Source organism: Carcharhinus amblyrhynchos, chromosome 6, assembly GCF_965287045.1.
Source record: "Carcharhinus amblyrhynchos chromosome 6, sCarAmb.v2.hapA, whole genome shotgun sequence".
NCBI lineage: Eukaryota > Metazoa > Chordata > Chondrichthyes > Carcharhiniformes > Carcharhinidae > Carcharhinus > Carcharhinus amblyrhynchos.
In genome coordinates this window covers 16,257,416-16,275,425 of record NC_137329.1, presented here as the reverse complement: position 1 = coordinate 16,275,425, position 18,010 = coordinate 16,257,416, and the positions used below count along the sequence as shown (strand labels likewise).

Below are 18,010 nucleotides of genomic sequence, written 5' to 3'. Positions count from 1 at the left end.
AGGTGTAAGATGAGAGGGGAGAGATACAAAAGGGTCCAAAGGGGTAATTCTTTCACAGAGGGTGCAGTATGTCTGGAACAAGTTGCCAGAAATAGTAGTAGAGGTGTGTGCCATTTTGTCTTTTAAAAAGCATTTAGACAGTTAACATGAGTAAGATTGGTATAGAGGGATATGGGCCAAAATGCAGGCAATTGGGACTAGCTTAATAGTCAAAACTGTGCAGCATGGACAAATTGGGCCAAATGGCCTGTATCCATGCTGTAAATCCCTATGACAGTGACACTGTACAATATAGGTCACACCATCATATGACATGTCTGAAGCAGGCAAAGTAATGACTTGCACAACTTACAAAAAAGTTGAAACTTGAGAGAAGCGGGATGAACTAGGATTCTAAATTAGTCTGATAATTTGTACTGAGTTTGACAAAAAAGTGCACAATTTAATGCTTTGGAGGATTGAAAATCTTGGTTTTACATTTAAAAAAATCTCATGTAGAAGGAACATTTAAATTATTTTACAAGACAGCAACAAGTGGAAAGACTCACCTCAACAATAGCTGAGCCAAAATAGAAAACACTCTGAAGGAAACCAATGATTAGTTTGGGATTTTAACTTCTGTTGCTCTTAATTCTCCCTCATTTTCAAAACAACATCTGGACAAAGCCCACAGGATTAGTATCCCTGCTGCACTTTTCAAAAGTGAGCATCACTCAGGTTGGATGGACATTGAATAAATATTTGGTTGGAAACTCTGGAGAATGTATTCTTGTCAGCAACTTGGATGAGACAAGGAAGTTTCACAGTTTCTGTTAGTGGGAAAGGCTTTTGTGAATGGGCCATCATTAAAATCAGCAACAACCTGTGAAACATCGCAGTTTACGATTACTGCGAGCCAGTCAGCAGAACGCAGCTCACGGCAGACTTTATAACTGTCCGTGGGCAAGGAACTTTCGATACACAAAAGAATGTTGCACTTATATACATAGTGCCTTTCATGTAGCCCGTGAAGTCCCAAAGCACTGCTAATTAATTAATTTTAGAAGTGCTGTCACTTCTGTTTGTTTGAAATAAAGTGGCCAATTTGCAACCAGTAAAGTCCCACAAACAATGTGGCAAAGCAGCAATCAAAATCCTGCTCTTCTTTTATGACTACTAAAACTTGGTTCAACATCCCACCAGAAACACAGCCCCAACCAAAATTCTAGAGTTCCTCAGCTCCACACTCACGGATCAACCTAGATAACATGCCCAGGTGTGGGACAAGATGGGCTGAAGCATCTCTGTGCTGTAAACTTCCATGATAATGGCTCTAAATTACAACTGAGATAAAAAATACGACCAATCTGAAAGGCTTGGTAAAATGCATTTGGATATTTGATTTACATTGCTCCAGATTAGTGTTGGCATAAAGATGAACTTGCAATGGGAATACACATTTATGTAATGGGTAATTTTGCTCTGAAATCATGCCAGTGCAGAGGAACTTCAGCCTTCAGGAGAACAGTGACCACAATACCACACAACCCTGCCACAGCAACCTCTGCAAGACATGCCGGATCATCGACATGGATACCATCATCACACGTGAGAATACCATCCACCAGGTACATGGTAAATACTCTTGCAACTCGGCCAACATTGTCTACCTGATACATTGCAAGAAAGGATGTCCCGAAGCATGGTACATTGGGGAGACCATGCAGACGCTACAACGGATGAATGAACATCGCTCGACAGTCACCAGGCAAGACTGTTCCCTTCCTGTTGGCGAACACTTCAGTGGTCACGGGCATTCAGCCTCTGACCTTCGGGTAAGCGTTCTCCAAGGCGGCCTTCACGACACACGACAGCGCAGAGTCGCTGAACAGAGACTGATAGCCAAGTTCCGCACACATGAGGACGGTCTCAACAGGGATCTTGGGTTCATGTCGCACTATCTGTAAGCCCCGTGACTTGCCTGGGTTTGCAAAACCTCACTTACTGTACTGTCTGGAGACAATACACATCTCTTTAAACTGTGATCAGTGCTCCTTCCACTCACATTATCAGCCACTTCAGGTCTTGAACAGCAGGTTAGGTGTAAGGATTCGCATTCTAATCAGTAATCTCTAAACTGTCTGTGCTTTATATGCTCTGTCTGAGGCCAGAACTCTCCATTCACCTGACGAAGGGGCTAACCCGAAAGCTTGCGAGTATATTATCAAATAAATAGGTTGGACTAAAACCTGGTGTTGTCAGACTTTTTACAGTGCAGAGGAACAACAGACAACTTTCCACACGCAACTGAAAACAAGATGTGTAAAACTGTGTTAAACTATTGAAAAGCAGCTAGCTGTTGATATTGGAAGTATTAACTTTTCAGCATGATCCTCTAGACTGCAGAGCTCATCATCTATCAGAAATTTCAGAAGCATTTGAAAAGATATCACTTGGGAAGAATTTTTAAAGGCGTGGTATTAATAAACTGCCAGCATGAGATTCTACATGTATGCATCAAGCTTCACCCCTCAGTTATTTTCCAACGCTGGAACAGTGTGGATGTTGATGTCCATGTCTCAATACTGTCTGAGAAATAGGCTGTCACACTAATTGACTGGAATGTATGAGAGATTCAGGCACAAGGCACAATTCAAAAACATATGTCATTGCGTTTGTGTTTAGATAGATCAGAAAATGTGGCTTTGGAAGAGGATCTACAGAGCAGTGAACAGCTATTCCATCTACAGTAAAAGTCATAGCCTTTTAATATGGGCAAAAGAACAAATTTCAGGAAAGATTTAATATCACTGGAAAGCAAGTCAAACTCATATGGTGAATGTACAAATTTGAGACACTTTCAAGGGGCGTCTTGACAAATACATGAATAGGTTGGCAATGGAGGGATATGGTCCCCAGAAGAATAGGGTTTTTCGTTCAGTTCAGCAGCATGGTCAGTGCAGGGTTGGACGGCCTAAGGACCTGTTCCTGTGCTGTAATTTTCTTTATTCTTTGTACAGGATGCAAATGATTTCAAAAATTCGACAAATGCTTGCTATTTTTCATTCAGGTCCTTTCTTTCTCATTATTTAATCAAATAGGCAATAGGAGGATCAACTAATTGGATGTTTTTCCCTTAGTCAAGTGAATTAGATCATAGACATGCAAGGTCAAAAACTTCTTTCCCCACATGTGGTGGCTCTGGATTAACATCTGGATATTCCAAGCAAGATTCCAGCAAGCTGAAAACTGCACCAAAAATAGTCCATATTGTGGTTAAAATTTACATGCTCAATTTCAGCCCAAATTAAAAAATGTTGTGGATGTAGATATATTATGCAGGGAAGCTGATGTGCTTTTAAGGGCATAGAGTAATTAAGGTGAAACTGCCCCCCCCCCACCCCCACCGTGGCCACAACACAAATGTTGACAGCCAGAGGATATGGATTGAAGATAATTGACACAGAGCCAGAAGCAAAGTTAGGGATTTTTTTCTCAGACAGTGAGTAATGATGATCTGGGGTGCACTGAAGTGAAGGAAAAGCAGGTCCAATATTTAACTTGAGGGGATTGAATAAATACTTGGAAGTAGGAAAAATAGGAAGCATTTTGTCAAATCATTTGCAGCCTATAAAGTTCACCATATGCTAGTTTGATTCACTTTCCAGTGATATTAGATTTTTCCTCAGAGACTCGTCAGTGAAATTCACTCTTGCCCAAGTTAAAAGGCCACAGCTCGTGTGGATGGAATAGCTGAGCACAGCCGCATAAATCCTCCTCCAATGCACCAGTTTAAACCCAAATACAGTGAAATGAGAGAGTGGATGTCCAATCAATTCCAAGAGCTGGCACAGGCATGACAGGCCAAGAGATCCCCTGAGCTGATTCGCATTCTATTATAACCACATGACTAATACTATGTGGTCATAACTACTCAAGTTCATTATAAATATAATTATGAAATGGATATAGTGAATCTGATGTGAAATTTGCTCGATAAGTGGGCAGGACAGAAGCACTTGTTAAATTAACCAACACTTACTGAAAAAGGAATGAAATGCAGACATTATATCAGTGTAATGTTATTTAGCAATACCTCTGGGAAAATGAATCTATTCATAAACTAAGCAGCCTTTTCAATCAAGGCATCCTAACAGGAGTTCTATTTAAAGAGTGAAACCCATCTGAAATGGCTGCAATATTGGCAAGACATTGTCATCACATAGTAACATCAGCTCATCATACTCTTCACAGCAGGTTTTCTTAAAAAGAACGAACGGGAATATATTTCTGGGGCCATTCCACACACTATCTACTCTGCAGTTTAGGGAGTGTGGGAAATTAGGTCAAAGAAATCAGAGACCCACATGCAGAAATTTGGCAAAGCCCTTTTCCATCCACAAATGATGGTGCTAGCTTTCAAGGGGCCAAGCTGCTGCACTGAGCAGTTTTATGCCGGCAAAAGGCAGTGGGCATCAAAGTCTTAGGCATAGCTCAGAAGTACACAAGTTTGACATTCTTTAGTCTTGAGGCAACTATATACCCTTAAGACAAGCAATTTAAAAACAATGAGGAGGTCCCTGTTGCAGTCTCAAATAGAAAGAAATATGGCTGAATTTTCCAGGCCTTCCCACCAGTGGGATTTTCCAGTCTCACCAATGGTGACACCCCCCCACAGCGAATTTACTGGTGGCAGGGCTAGCAGCAATGTAAAGCACTGTCATCAACAGAAATATAAGATCCCATCGCCAGCCAATGGTGAGCCGCTTCTGCCACTGGAGAAAACTATTTCCCCGTTGTGTGCATAAATTAAGATCAAGGACATAAGAACATAAATAGGAGCAGGAATAGGCCTGCCCCCACCATTCAACAAGATTATGGCTGATCTGAAGTGGATCAGTTCCACTTTCCCGCTTTCTCCCCATAACCCTTAATTCCCCTGTCTATCAGAAACCTATCTACCCGTGACTTAAATATATTCAGCAAGGTAGCCTCCACCACTTTAATGGGCAGAGAATTCCAGAGACTCACCACCTTTTGAGTGAAGAAGTTCCTCCTCAACTCTGATCTAAACTGGCCCCCCCTCTCCCTTACTTTGAGGCTGCGTCCTCTAATTCTGCTAGCCTTTCTAAGCAGGTAGAATCTCTCTACCTCTACCCTATCTATCCCCTTCATTATCTTATACATCTCTATAAGATCCCCCCTCATCCTTCTAAACTCCAAGTACAGACCCAGTCTATTCAATCTCTCCTCATAGGCTAGCCCCCTCATCTCCAGTATCAGCCTAATGAACCTTCTCTGCACTCCAAGGCCAGTATATCCTTCCACAAATGCAGCAACCAAAACTGCACATGGCAGATCTGACATCTGCCAAATCTGACAGATTATTGCCCAAGTTGGATGGGCCAGTGATGTTCTTCAGCTGTGGTTCTGCCTCTCAGCCATTTCTATTCAAGTATCAAGTAGCCAATTAGGCCAACTAAGGGTCTATTAAGGCCATTCTCCACAGTTCCACTAGAATTTTCTCACTGTCAAGTGGGCCAGTTGACAGAGTGATGGGGATAACCTTCCAGTGGCAGACTGACACTGAGGAAGCACTCTGTTCTGCTCAAAACCAACATCTCCTCCTACTTTGCCCAATCTCTCTATAGGGCTGCTGTCGATAGTCCCTCCATGACAACAATCATGCAGTTGTGAAATTGTGTGTTTCAAAATTTAGAAAAGCACTTCAGACAGTTTCTCCATCATTACTTAGATGGTGAGCATGCATCCTGGTCATCAATTGACCTGCTCACCAAAAATCACATCAGATGTCAAGCAGCAACACTGGGTTGCAACTTAGAAATGCATGAGATGTTCTCATGGTGCAGTCACCAGAATTAAAATCCTGCCCATACTCTGTAGGTTAGAACTAGGCAATTCAAAACAACGTCAAGGAACAATTTTTCACAAAAAGGCTAGCAGAAATCTGAAATTTGCTCCTCAAAAAAACATGGATGCTAGGCAATTGGAGATTTCAGAATTGTGGATGATGTGTCTGCTTAGGTAATGGTCAAGGGATATGGAGCAAAAGATACAAAATAGCATTGATGCAGATCAATGAACTGAGAATATTGGAATAGGCTCAAGGTGTTGAGTGTTCTTGTACAAATTTCTAATCTGAGAGATTGGTCAGATCCTGAAAAAAGCGGACAGATGCACAGCACAAAAAAGTGCAATCAGGTTAGAACAACTTGCTGAGATAACCCCAAAACAGGATCAGATCAATAAAGCAGGACACCTTTAAACTGAAGACAGATCTAAGAGTCCTGTTTAAATGTAAAAACTAAATGTTTATAGATTATAAAAGGGAGGTAGAAAAGAGATTGTGCAAGTCAAAGAGATTAGTTGCTCCACAGTTATGAAGGCACAAGTTAGACATTCTCTTACCCAAAGAGCCTCCTGACCTCTGTTGAATTTAGCATTGTTTGAGAGTCAAGTCTAAGATCATTATTCTACTCACCCAGAATGACAAATTCTCATCATACCCACTATTTTAGTGACATTAACATAACGACTCATGCAAATGAAAGTAAGGGGAGAGTGGATCCCAAGCAGGATACTAAGGAAAGTGAAGGACAGAATGGAGGAACTTATTTTAAAAAAGGCAAAAAAAGAGTGCAAGTTGAAGGAGTTTTGAAAGGAATTCCCAAGGACGTGGGCACAAAACATTACAGCAGAGCAAGCACTGAATGGTATCATTACCGAAGAAAGTAACACATTCATGGAAAATTTTTCAAACTTACAAGATAGAAAATGGTGACATTGACTATGTCGAGCAAACACCTGATCATCTTTTTGTGGCTCACCCAGAAAAAAGTACATAGATACATTACAGTGCAATTTGAAGAAACATACTCACTCATTTCCATGTATTCTGGAGTTAGACCTGCAAATGGCTCCAAATTGTAATCAATTTCGTATTGCCGAGGTATCTTGGAGTTCTTATCAGTTTCCAATTTGGCCTCTCTTTTTGCCTTTATATATCGTATAAGCTTCTTCAGCTTCCTGAAATAACAGGAAATACAGATCTAATATTAAAACTGGCACATATCCACTGAAAACAGCTCCAAGTCTCAACAGCATGGCACACTGGCGTATCAAGGACATAACTTCTTGCCCATCACTTCCTATTGTTGGAGACATTTGTACACATAAAATACCATCAGGATGCAGGTTAAGATTGCATTCATCCCTAGTTGCTTGCTGAGCCACTTGAGGGATAGAGTGTGAACCCAGAAGTTATTTGGAGTTCAGAGATGGTAGGTGTGACCATTTCTTTTCCCTGGCTCATTAGTGAGCCAGGTAAACCTTTATGACAAAAGATTTTGCATTTTTTTCCTCCCACACCAAATAATGCCAACATACGTTTATGAGTGGCACAGCAGTTAGCACTGCTGCCTCATTGCCAGGGACTCAGATTCAATACCAGCTTGGGTGACCATCTGTGTGGAGTTTGCACATTTTCCCTGTGTCTGCATGGTTTCCACTGGGTGCTCCGGTTTTCTTCCGCAGTCCAGAGATGTGCAGGTTGGGTGGATTAGTCACAGGAAATGTTCAGGATTACGGGAATAGGGTGATGCGGTGGGCCTGGGTAAGCTACTTTTTTGGGATTCTGTGTAGACTTGATGGGCCCTTCTGCACTGTGGGGATTTTATGATTGTTATATGTGTCTGTGTGTAAGGTTTGGGGGTGGGGGGGTGGTGGTGGGAAATGAAGAAACAGCAAGTTCAACTTACACCTCATGAGAGTTGACTAAAAGTTGTATTAAAAAAAGAGCTTGACCATTGATTTGGTAGAGGAAGTGGGAAGATCACCAAATTGATCATATTGTTTGTATTCAATAAACAAAATGCATAACACAAATGCAATGAAATTATACTTTATAAACGGATATCTGTAAAATGCTCCTCAGCAGAAGCCAACCAGAAATCCCATTGGGAAATGTTAGACTAAAAGATCAATTCAGGATATGACTGGTGTCACAGAACAAAACTTGCTTTATCTTAGAAGTCTTAATTGATGTCTAATCAGTCTTTTATGACAGAGTGACTGAGTTGAGGAAGAGTATTCCTGCCTGAAATGATTATCTAAAATGCAGCAGGATATCGACCTACTCAGCATCCTCTGGATAGGGGGTGGTAACTGTAAGCTGATGAGGGGGACAAAAAAATTGTTTGAGCCTTTAAAATGTATATTCTTGACATTTCATTTTGTACAAAAATTAATAGAAGGTAAATCAATGAATTTATCAAGGCAACAGAAAACTATGTACATCTGAATCTAGCCTTTAGAAGCAGCTGAATGGATTGCAGCCAAACTAAACAATTTGGGAACTGCAATCTCAAATTACTGAACACTCACATGAACACTATAACAAAGGATCTTCTTAACCTGCATGTGTTTGTCAAACTCTCTGCTCATTGCTCCTGGGAGCTGCATTGAATGTAAATTTAGCTTCTTGATTTACGATGTTGTAACTCTTTTCTTGGTCAGAGAATCTGGTTCATTTTCCTCCATTAACAATCCATATTCAAATATGTAAATAATATTGATGATTTATAGATGCTCAAATACTTCAAGTTACTTTTGTCTCAAGTGCTGGAGGCAATGCTGGAAAGTTCATTCAGGTATCTACACTTGAATAATAATATTATCTGCTCTCATTCTCTTGGTGGGGTGGCAGGGGAGCACAGCGGGAAGAAAAGACAACGAACTTGGAGTAACAAGCGAACATTCAGCCATATTTTAGTGAGCGACGTGTAGTTACAAAGGAAACTGCACTAGGCAATCAGCCTGGTTTAAAATGATGATTGAGATTACCAGATAAAGGTACACGCCTGATTTTAACCCTTGCTACTAAGATTGTTAGATCAAATCTGCTTCTTTAATTTAGGGTAAGATGAAGTGGGTTGTGAAACCTGTTTTGTAGTCTGCCCAATGACAGGCAAGGGTGAGGAGGCTGAAGATTAAGGGACAGCCAGGTTGTTTTGCTGCTGCCGTGTTTAGGACAGGACAGTCATAAGCTTTCAGTCAATTCTGCTAAAAAAGGACACAAGTGCCATGTCAATATAACTGTCACAATTTATGTCACTTTATGCATTTTGGGTACAGACAGTTATCAAGTTTCTGGCTAATACTCAAGTAAACACAGACATAGGTGAGGGACCTCACAGCTGTTTGTGGGACTCACATTTCATTTAAGAATGGACCAATACCTAAAGAAGTTCAAGGAGTTTCCAGACAGCCTGTTTTTGTTTCTTACTGGAGAAAAAGGGAAGATCAAAACTCAAATGGCTGCTATCAACTTCCGTTGAATCAGAATGGCCTCCACCATACAAACTACACTGTGTGCATATCAGAACTGTCAACACAGCAATCACATGATTGAAACTGGTGTCAGGCACTGCACCCTCATTATCCCAGCACTCAGGAGACCCACCAGAACCATGAGTTGTCAGCCAGCCTGAGAACCAGATTCTCAAACTAGTTTCAAGGCGTCAAACTGCCAAAAGAATGTAAAATTATTCTAGTTTTGAAGTTCACCCAAGAACCAGCCAATAGTTACACAAAACCTCAGAAGCTGCTGCAAATACTTCACTTTAAAAGATCCTCACCAACATTAAACCATCAAATCCATTCAAGAAACCAAACATTTGCCATGAGACCAGAAATTGAGGATGAATTAACAGTGATTTGTAAAAAGCTTAGTATCCTCATTTGCTGTCAGTACATGACATGAGTTAATTTGGAGTATATGTAAGAATAATCTTTGCTTTAAACTCAATGTTTGCTGCTGAATTATTAATTGGAATATACACTCCAACAGTAAGGAGACAACGCTATTTAAATCAATGATTTTGGGCAGCTAGAGAAAATACATTTTGCCTGTGACACTGGAGAACATTCAAGGTTTTCACTTCACACAGACAATAGCAGGGGCATCTGTGATTAGTGGTTAGACTGAGGGGGCAACTTTGAACCTGTGTTCGCCATGAGCTTAAATGGTGTAGCCAAACAGGCCATCTAAATGGCGTTTTGTAAAGCACTCTGGGACTACTGGGCAAGAAACTAAACTGACAGGCTGCAGTTTAAAGACAGACAAACAGGCTACAACCCTGATGAGTGAATACATAGGATATGGGCCATCTCCAGGATGAAAAAGACTTTCTGGTCACACTGGGTTGTGTGCCAGACGTAAAGGCATCATGAATCCTTTAGGAGGAAGGTATGTGACCCATGTGCCTACAACACCTACAGGCATGGCCGCCAGGGACACACCCAGAGATCGATGTGGTAGCACCTGATTGGACTCTTATCGATCAGGATGATCAAGTCCTGATCGATTGATTGGCAATGGCCAAAAAAAAAGGGCGTGAAACCAAACAGGGTATAAAGGATGCTGCACAACCCGGAATCTCTCTCTCTGACCCCACAAACAAGCTACAACAATGGTGAACATCACCAGCAAGAGGAGAGCCACTACACCCGAGGAAGGAAGGAAGAAAGACTACAGCCAGAATGCCAGACCAGACCAAACCAAAGGACCAAACTACACAGACAACTACCAAGACCAGCACACAGATAAAGGCCAGTATCTGTTTGGGTATTTGTCAGTCACACAAAGTCAAGGTCTTGTACTGTACCTGAATTCTAGTATTTTCTGTAAGATAACTTATTGTTGGTCGGGTGGGTGATTATTGATTGTGTGGGTTTAAATAAATATTGTTTGTACTAATAAGACGTCTACTCAGTTATTTGTTCATCGTATAAGGGTTAAAACAGACTGATTTTTACAACAATGGTGATGCAGGCCCAAAGTCTCAAGAGTTGGAAAATGAGATTCTCACTGGTGAGATCTTGTTTTCCAATTTGTCCTGTCCCTTGGTGCTGATGTAACAAGGTTCCTGCCCTCAGTTAACTAAATTAAAACTTAGTTGAAAGCCTTTCCCACCACACATTCACAGCAGTTGAAGAGTTACCCCCTCTAATTGGTAAGGTTTAAAACAGCTTTTGAAAAATGGGAAGCAATTGAGGGGAACACTTTGGGGTGCAAAGGTGAGTATAGTTTCTGGGGAAGCAGCATATGTCCTGGCAATGACATAGCACCAGCCCCTAACAGTGCCAACGCAATGTTAGGGTTGGCTCTCCTCAGAGGCCTTTTCCACCTCAACTTGATTTTGCCCAGATATACAGTAATACGATTGGTTTGCTGTTCCCCAAACATTCATTACCTTCAGCTGCCAAACCAAATGGACAAAGATTTGTTCAAATGGACATATTACACCACACAGCCCATATTTGGATATAACTTTCAGTATTTTAGCACAAAACCAGTCATCTAGAAAGACTGGAGAAGCTGGGGTGCTTTTTCTCTGAGACAGTCAGTAGCTAAAGGACAGATTTCAGATAATTGGTGAAACAGAGTGGAAGTGAAGGATTTTCAGATATTCTGCAGTTGTGACTTGAATGTACTGTCCGAAAAAGGTGGAAACAGTGGATTCACTTTTAATCTTCAAGAGGGAATGGGATACATACTTGGAAAAGGAAATACATACATAGTTGTGAGGAAAAGAGTTGGGGAGGGGTCTAATTGGATATTGGCACAAGCATAATAAACCAAGGGTCTCTTTCTATGCTGCAAAATACTCTTCTCATGCCATAAGCATATCAGAGAAAGTTATAGCTTTGTCTGATGGCTTCCAACAAGTTCAAGAACAATGCAATGAAGCACAATGAACCTCCTTGGAACCTACTTGGCTCTTGGAATGCTGCCGGGATAGTTTCCTGGAACAGTGTGTGTTGGAGCCGACGAGGGAGCGAGCTATCTTGGATCTGGTGCTATGTAATGAGGCGGGTAGAATTAGGGAACTTGCGGTGAAGGATCCTCTTGGGGAGAGTGATCATTGTATGGAGGAGTTTCTGGTGCAGATGGAGGAGGACAAAGTGGGTTCCCGGACACGCGTCCTTTGTTTGAACAGAGGGGAGTACGGTAGGATGAGAGAAGAATTGGCGAATGTGGACTGGGGGAGCACGTTGGAAGGTAGGTCTGCTGAGGAGCAGTGGAGGATCTTTAAGGAGATCTTGGTGCTCAGCAAAAATTTATTCCGATGGTCAAAAAGGACTGTAGGAGGAGAGGTAATAAGCCATGGATAACGAAGGAGGTGAAGGAAAGTGTTAAATTAAAAGCGGAGGCGTTTAGAGTAGCTAAGAGTAGTGGGCGAGAAGAGGATTGGGAGAGGTTTAAATGTCAACAAAGATTGACAAAGAAGTTGATAAAGAAGGGTAGGAGAAACTATGAAGCTGGGCTAGTGCTTAATATAAAAAAGATAGCAAGAGTTTTAATAAATATATAAAAAGGAAGAGGCTGGCTAGGGTGAACGTTGGTCCCTTAGAGGATGAGAAAGGGGACCTAGTGGTAGGGGATGGGGAAATGGCTGAGGTCTTGAATAACTTTTTTGTTTCGGTCTTCACGGAGGAGGACGTGAATAATTTGCCGGATGTTAGAGATGGAAAGGTGGTAGGACTGGAGGGTCTCGATGACATTACTGTTACTAGTGAGGTGGTGCTCGACAGACTGGAGGGGCTGATTGTGGACAAGTCCCCAGGACTGGATGGAATGCATCCGAGGGTCCTGAAAGAAATGGCAGAGGTGATAGTGGATGCCTTGGTGGTTATTTTCCAGATGTTGCTGGATTCCGGGGAAGTGCCGGAAGGTTGGAAAATGGCTAATGTTACGCCGTTGTTTAAGAAGGGTGCCAGGCAAAAGGCGGGGAATTATAGGCCTGTTAGTTTAACGTCTGTTGTAGGTAAAATGTTAGAATCCGTCATCAAGGAGGAAATAGCGAGGCATCTTGAGGGGAACTGCTTGATAGAGCAGACACAGCACGGTTTCGTTAAAGGGAAGTCATGTCTGACAAATTTACTGGAGTTCTATGAGGATGTGTCTAGGGCGGTGGATAGAGGAGAGCCGGTGGATGTGGTCTTTCTTGATTTTCAGAAGGCATTTGACAAGGTACCTCACAAGAGGTTATTGCAGAAGGTCAGGGGGCATGGGGTTGGGGGTAGGGTGTTAGCTTGGATAGAGGACTGGTTGTCAAATAGGAGGCAGAGAGTGGGGGTCAATGGGTGCTATTTGGATTGGCGGATGGTGACTAGTGGAGTACCCCAGGGGTCGGTGCTGGGGCCTCAGCTATTTACCATTTATATAGATGATCTGGAGGAGGGAACCGAGTGTAGGGTGTCGAAATTTGCTGATGACACCAAAATTGGTGGAAAGGCAAATTGTGCGGAGGGTGGTGAGAGTCTACAGAAGGGTCTAGATAGGCTGGGCGAATGGGCCAGGAAATGGCAAATGGAATTTAATGTTGGCAAGTGCGAGGTGGTCCACTTTGGTAGGAATAATGGTAGGAAGGATTATTACTTACGTGGAGAAAAACTGCAGCAGGCGACGGTGCAGAGGGACCTCGGGGTCCTTGTGTATGAGTTGCAAAAACTCAGCTTGCAAGTGGTCAGGAAGGCGAATGGGATGCTGGCCTTCATCGTGAGGGGGATTGAATATAAAAGTAGGGAGGTCTTGCTGCGGCTGTATAGGGCATTGGTGAGGCCGCAGCTGGAGTACTGTGTGCAGTTTTGGGCGCCATACTTACGCAAGGATATTTTGGCCTTGGAGGGAGTGCAGAGGAGGTTTACTAGGCTGATGCCAGAGTTGAGGGGGTTGAGCTATGAGGAGAGGCTGAATAAATTAGGCTTGTACTCGTTAGAGTTTAGAAGAATGAGGGGAGATCTCATTGAGAGGTATAAGATGATGAATGGGATGGATAGGATAGAGGTGGAGAGACTCTTCCTGCTCAGAAAGGATAGTAGGACTAGGGGGCACAGCCTCAAGATAAAGGGGGGGGCAGTTTAGAACGGAGTTGAGGAGGAACTTCTTCACTCAAAGGGTGGTGAATCTCTGGAATTCTCTGCCCGTTGAAGTGGTGGAGGCTACCTCGCTAAATATTTTTAAGACGCAGGTTGATGGGTTTTTGATAGGAGAGGGGATTAAGGGTTATGGGGAGAGGGCGGGAATGTGGAACTGAGCCACAACAGATCAGCCACGATCTTATTGAATGGCGGGGCGGGCTCGTGGGGCTGGTTGGCCTACTCCTGCTCCTATTTATGTTCTTACGTTATCTTGTGGTTTTTCCTGTCTGGACAGTGACCCACTCATTTGGTATGTGAAGAATGAAGAAATGAGAAATAATGCTTTTTAGGTTAAGTATTTTTCTTGTTCAAAATGTACTGATTTAATTGTAAGTGCTGATGATATCACAGGAACTGGCTGGGCCAGGTCACTGTTTGGCAACCAAAGCTGAAATAACATGCACAAGGAGACAAGATTCCTGAGATGAGATGAATGGATGTTAAATCAACTGCTTTTTACAATGATGCGCTATGACTCTTCATAACCAGTTTCTCAACAATACGTCCATTCTAAACAAAACTATCTAGCAATTCAGTAAAATGCAAAAAAAGCTGATAAATGGCCTTTCATAAATTTACAGAATACTGCAGTGCAGAAGGCACCCTTCAGCCCACTGAATCTACAGTGCATGAAATACCCTGACCTGCCCACCTAATCCCACTTGGTCCATAGCCTTGAATGTTATGGTGTGCCAAGTACTCATCCAGGTAACTTTTAAAAGATGAGGCTTCCACCACCCCCCCGCCCCCAAGCAGTGCATTCCAGAACATCACCACCCTCTGAGTAAGATTTTTCCTCAAATCCCCCCTAAACCTCTCACTTTTAACTTGTGTGCCTTTATAACTGACTTTTCCACTAAGAGGAACAGCTGCTCCCTATCCACTCTGCCCATGTCCCTCAATCTTGAACACCTCAAATTAGGTCACCTCTCAGCCTTCATTTAATAGAAGTCTTTCTATATAGTTTGAGTTGGGAGGTTCAGCAAGGTAGAGCATCTGTTACTGACCTCACCCCCATACCATCACAAATCCTAGATACTTACATAAATCAGGACAAGAGTTGTGTAGCTTCAGCAGTGCAGTAAGGACACCCAAGTCATGGAAGGTGGCATCTTGCTACTTCAAGACCAAAAACCAGATGGGGCCAAAGAAAAGAGAGGCAATATTCTCCATTTTTCAGATGAGATAATGGGCTACTTAGAAACTGCAGTCACTCAGTCAAATTGCTATACACTTGTGGATGAAAAGGCCCCAATGGGACCAAAGCTCGTAGGCCCCACTGGACAGAATTCCCAAGTTTGTCTTCCAAATAGTCTCTTTACATTGATGGATCTAACAGCATCCAGGTTGCACTGAATTTGTAGCACCAACCCAAATACCATGGTTACCTGCTCTGGAGAGTTCCTTCCCTTCCTTGAAAAGCACTAATACAAAGTAGATGATATTTGACACAGGACAGTGGAATTTAAACTCACAAATACACTTTCAATAATTCATGGTGGTAAATGAACTATGGTGAGCTCTGCAAATGAATTATGGATCATACAACAAGGCCCTTCAATGTATGCCCTATTTTGACTACTTCAACCAAGTATTAAAATGATAAATTATGATGGACAATTAGCTTGATGTAGCCATCAAACCTCTATTCCATGCCACACAAATCTGTCAAGTCTCATGGTCAACTTTATAAAAAGATATGCATTTAACTGACTATAAAGCATACTGATTAACATTATGCTTTTGGTGGCACACTGGAATATAGAGATAAAACTTGGGTCATCATGCAAAATGGATAGGGTCACATCTTTCACCGTTATATACCCGGGCATACAACACTAAGTCCTGTTGACTTCAGTGGAATATGAGGCAGGGTGTATAACAGAAGGCTGATATGATACATCCGTTGGGTGTTGTTGCCCAAGAGCAATTTCTATCCCATTAACACTTGGGCATCATAGTTGTTATCACCACTGCCTCACCAGCACCAGGGAACCTGGTTCGATTCCAGCTTTGGGTGACTGTCTGTATGGAGTTTGCATGTTCTCGTAGTGTCTGCATGGATTTCCTCCAGGTGCTCTGGTTTCCTCCCATAGATATGCAGGTTAGGTGGACTGGCCATTGTAAAATTGTCCCTGAGTATCTACAGATATGTTAGGTGGATTAGCCATGGCAAATGCACAGGGCTAAGGGGATAGGATGGAGGGCTGAACCTGAGTAAGATGCTCTTTTGGAGATCTGATGCAGACTTGATTAGGTCAAATGGCCTCCTTTTTCACTGTAGTGATTCTATGATATCTGGCAAAGGCCAGATAACAGGTTGACTGCCTAAGCTCAACATGTACATGAAGCATATGATGTGGACTCCAAAAGTTTGGAAGGGAAATAACAGCTATCAAAAAATATACAAACAAAAAACATCCTTTCAAGCAACTTATCCACAATCTTACGTCCTTTGCTAGTACGTTCAGTATATAAAATTTCACCACTTACGGAATGCCTATTTCAAACAGGTTGTTCTGAATCAGTTGTTTGCCCAACATGATGATGCTGAGTTGAATGCAGAGTTCCATCAAGCAGCCTCCAGGAGCACACTGGACAAGAAACAAGACAAAATTCAATTATGTCTTGGACCAGCTTTAAGCTGTACTTATATTGGGGGGGGGGGGGGGGGGGGGGGTGCGAAATCAATCACTTGCCTCTTCCATTCTCATATGGCGAAAGATGTAAGTATATTTTCCAGGTCGACCTGCGAACCTAGAAGAAAATAATACTTACAATGAAAAGATACAATGTCAAATAATAATTAGATCAAAAAGAATCTTAAACTCAAAAGGTGAACATTGATTTAAGAGCATTAAATGCTCATTATAAATTGATTTTCATCTCCACCAGCAACCCCATCCATCCCAACCTCAGTATTGTTCCTTCAAAAATTATTCATCCATGGGATGTGGGCGTCACCAACAAGGCCTGAATTATTGCCCTTAAGGTGATAGCCACCTTTAACCAAGCAGTCTGTGCTCTTGGGGAGCTCCAGGATTTGAACTTATCAAAAAGCAATACGTACATTTCCAAGTCAGGCTGGTACAAGGGGAACTTGCAGGTGGTAGCACACACCTTCCACCTACTGCCCTTCCAGATGGTAGATGTTGAGTGTTTGGAAGGTGCTGCCACCAATGCCTTGAGTTGCTGCAGGGCATCCCATAGACAAAGAACACTGATGCCATGGTGGATTAGAAAGTTAATGATTCGCTTGATTAAGCGGACTGCTTTGCATCCTGGCACTTGAATTTCAAATGTTACTGATCACTCATCAGTCAAAACCTGAATGTTGTCCAGATCTTGCTGCACATGGGCACCGAATACTGTATTACCCGAGCAATTGCAAATTGAGCTGAACACTTTAATCATCAGTGAACATTCCCACTTTCAGGCATAAGACAGCAGGAAGTAGTTGAAAATGATAGATCCCAAGATACTGCCTTGAGGGCACAATTTTAAGATTTCACATTATTTTTGACTACAACACCAACCACTGACTATACTGGGCTTTTATTGCGTCACCAAGTTCCAACTAGGTTCCATCACACAGTGTAATGCTCATGTGAAAACTACCCAAATCACTCACCTGCCTTTGAAAAATGCAACATAAAAGATTGGGGTGTAGGCATTCACAAACTTCAGCAGAAAAGCCTTAAAAATTAATTTTTCTTCAAAATTTTTATCTGTTTTGGGAATCTCTGTAGTGGGGATAGAACAGAAATGGAGTCAATATTTGGCAAACAAACAGCAATTGATGATATTTTACTAATACATTGCTGCAACATCTCACAGGAACTATTCCAATGCTCTCCTTGCCCAGTCCCCCACACGGTCTGCCCTCCATAAAACTTCAGCACGAGCACGATTTCTGCAATGTGCAAATGGTTCAAATTCAACTAATCTCAGAGTCCTTTAAGTTAATTCCCCATTAGGGAACACTAAAGCCTTAAAAAAAAAGGAAAATGCTTTGGGTGGAATTTTC

The 18,010-nt window shown here is 42.2% G+C and overlaps 1 protein-coding gene across 4 annotated transcripts in view; it reads right to left on the bottom strand.

The window, feature by feature from the left end:
- ano1a (anoctamin 1, calcium activated chloride channel a) overlaps nt 1-18,010 on the bottom strand; it is a 218,631-nt gene that overhangs the window by 35,303 nt on the left and 165,318 nt on the right. For all 4 annotated transcript variants that reach the window (XM_080191552.1, XM_080191554.1, XM_080191553.1 and 1 more), the window contains 4 exons: nt 17,615-17,726; nt 16,683-16,740; nt 16,477-16,577; nt 6,881-7,026 (listed from right to left, as the gene is read on the bottom strand). In XM_080191552.1, the coding sequence (XP_080047678.1) occupies nt 6,881-7,026; nt 16,477-16,577; nt 16,683-16,740; nt 17,615-17,726 (417 nt within the window). The remainder of the gene's footprint in view (nt 1-6,880; nt 7,027-16,476; nt 16,578-16,682; nt 16,741-17,614; nt 17,727-18,010) is intronic.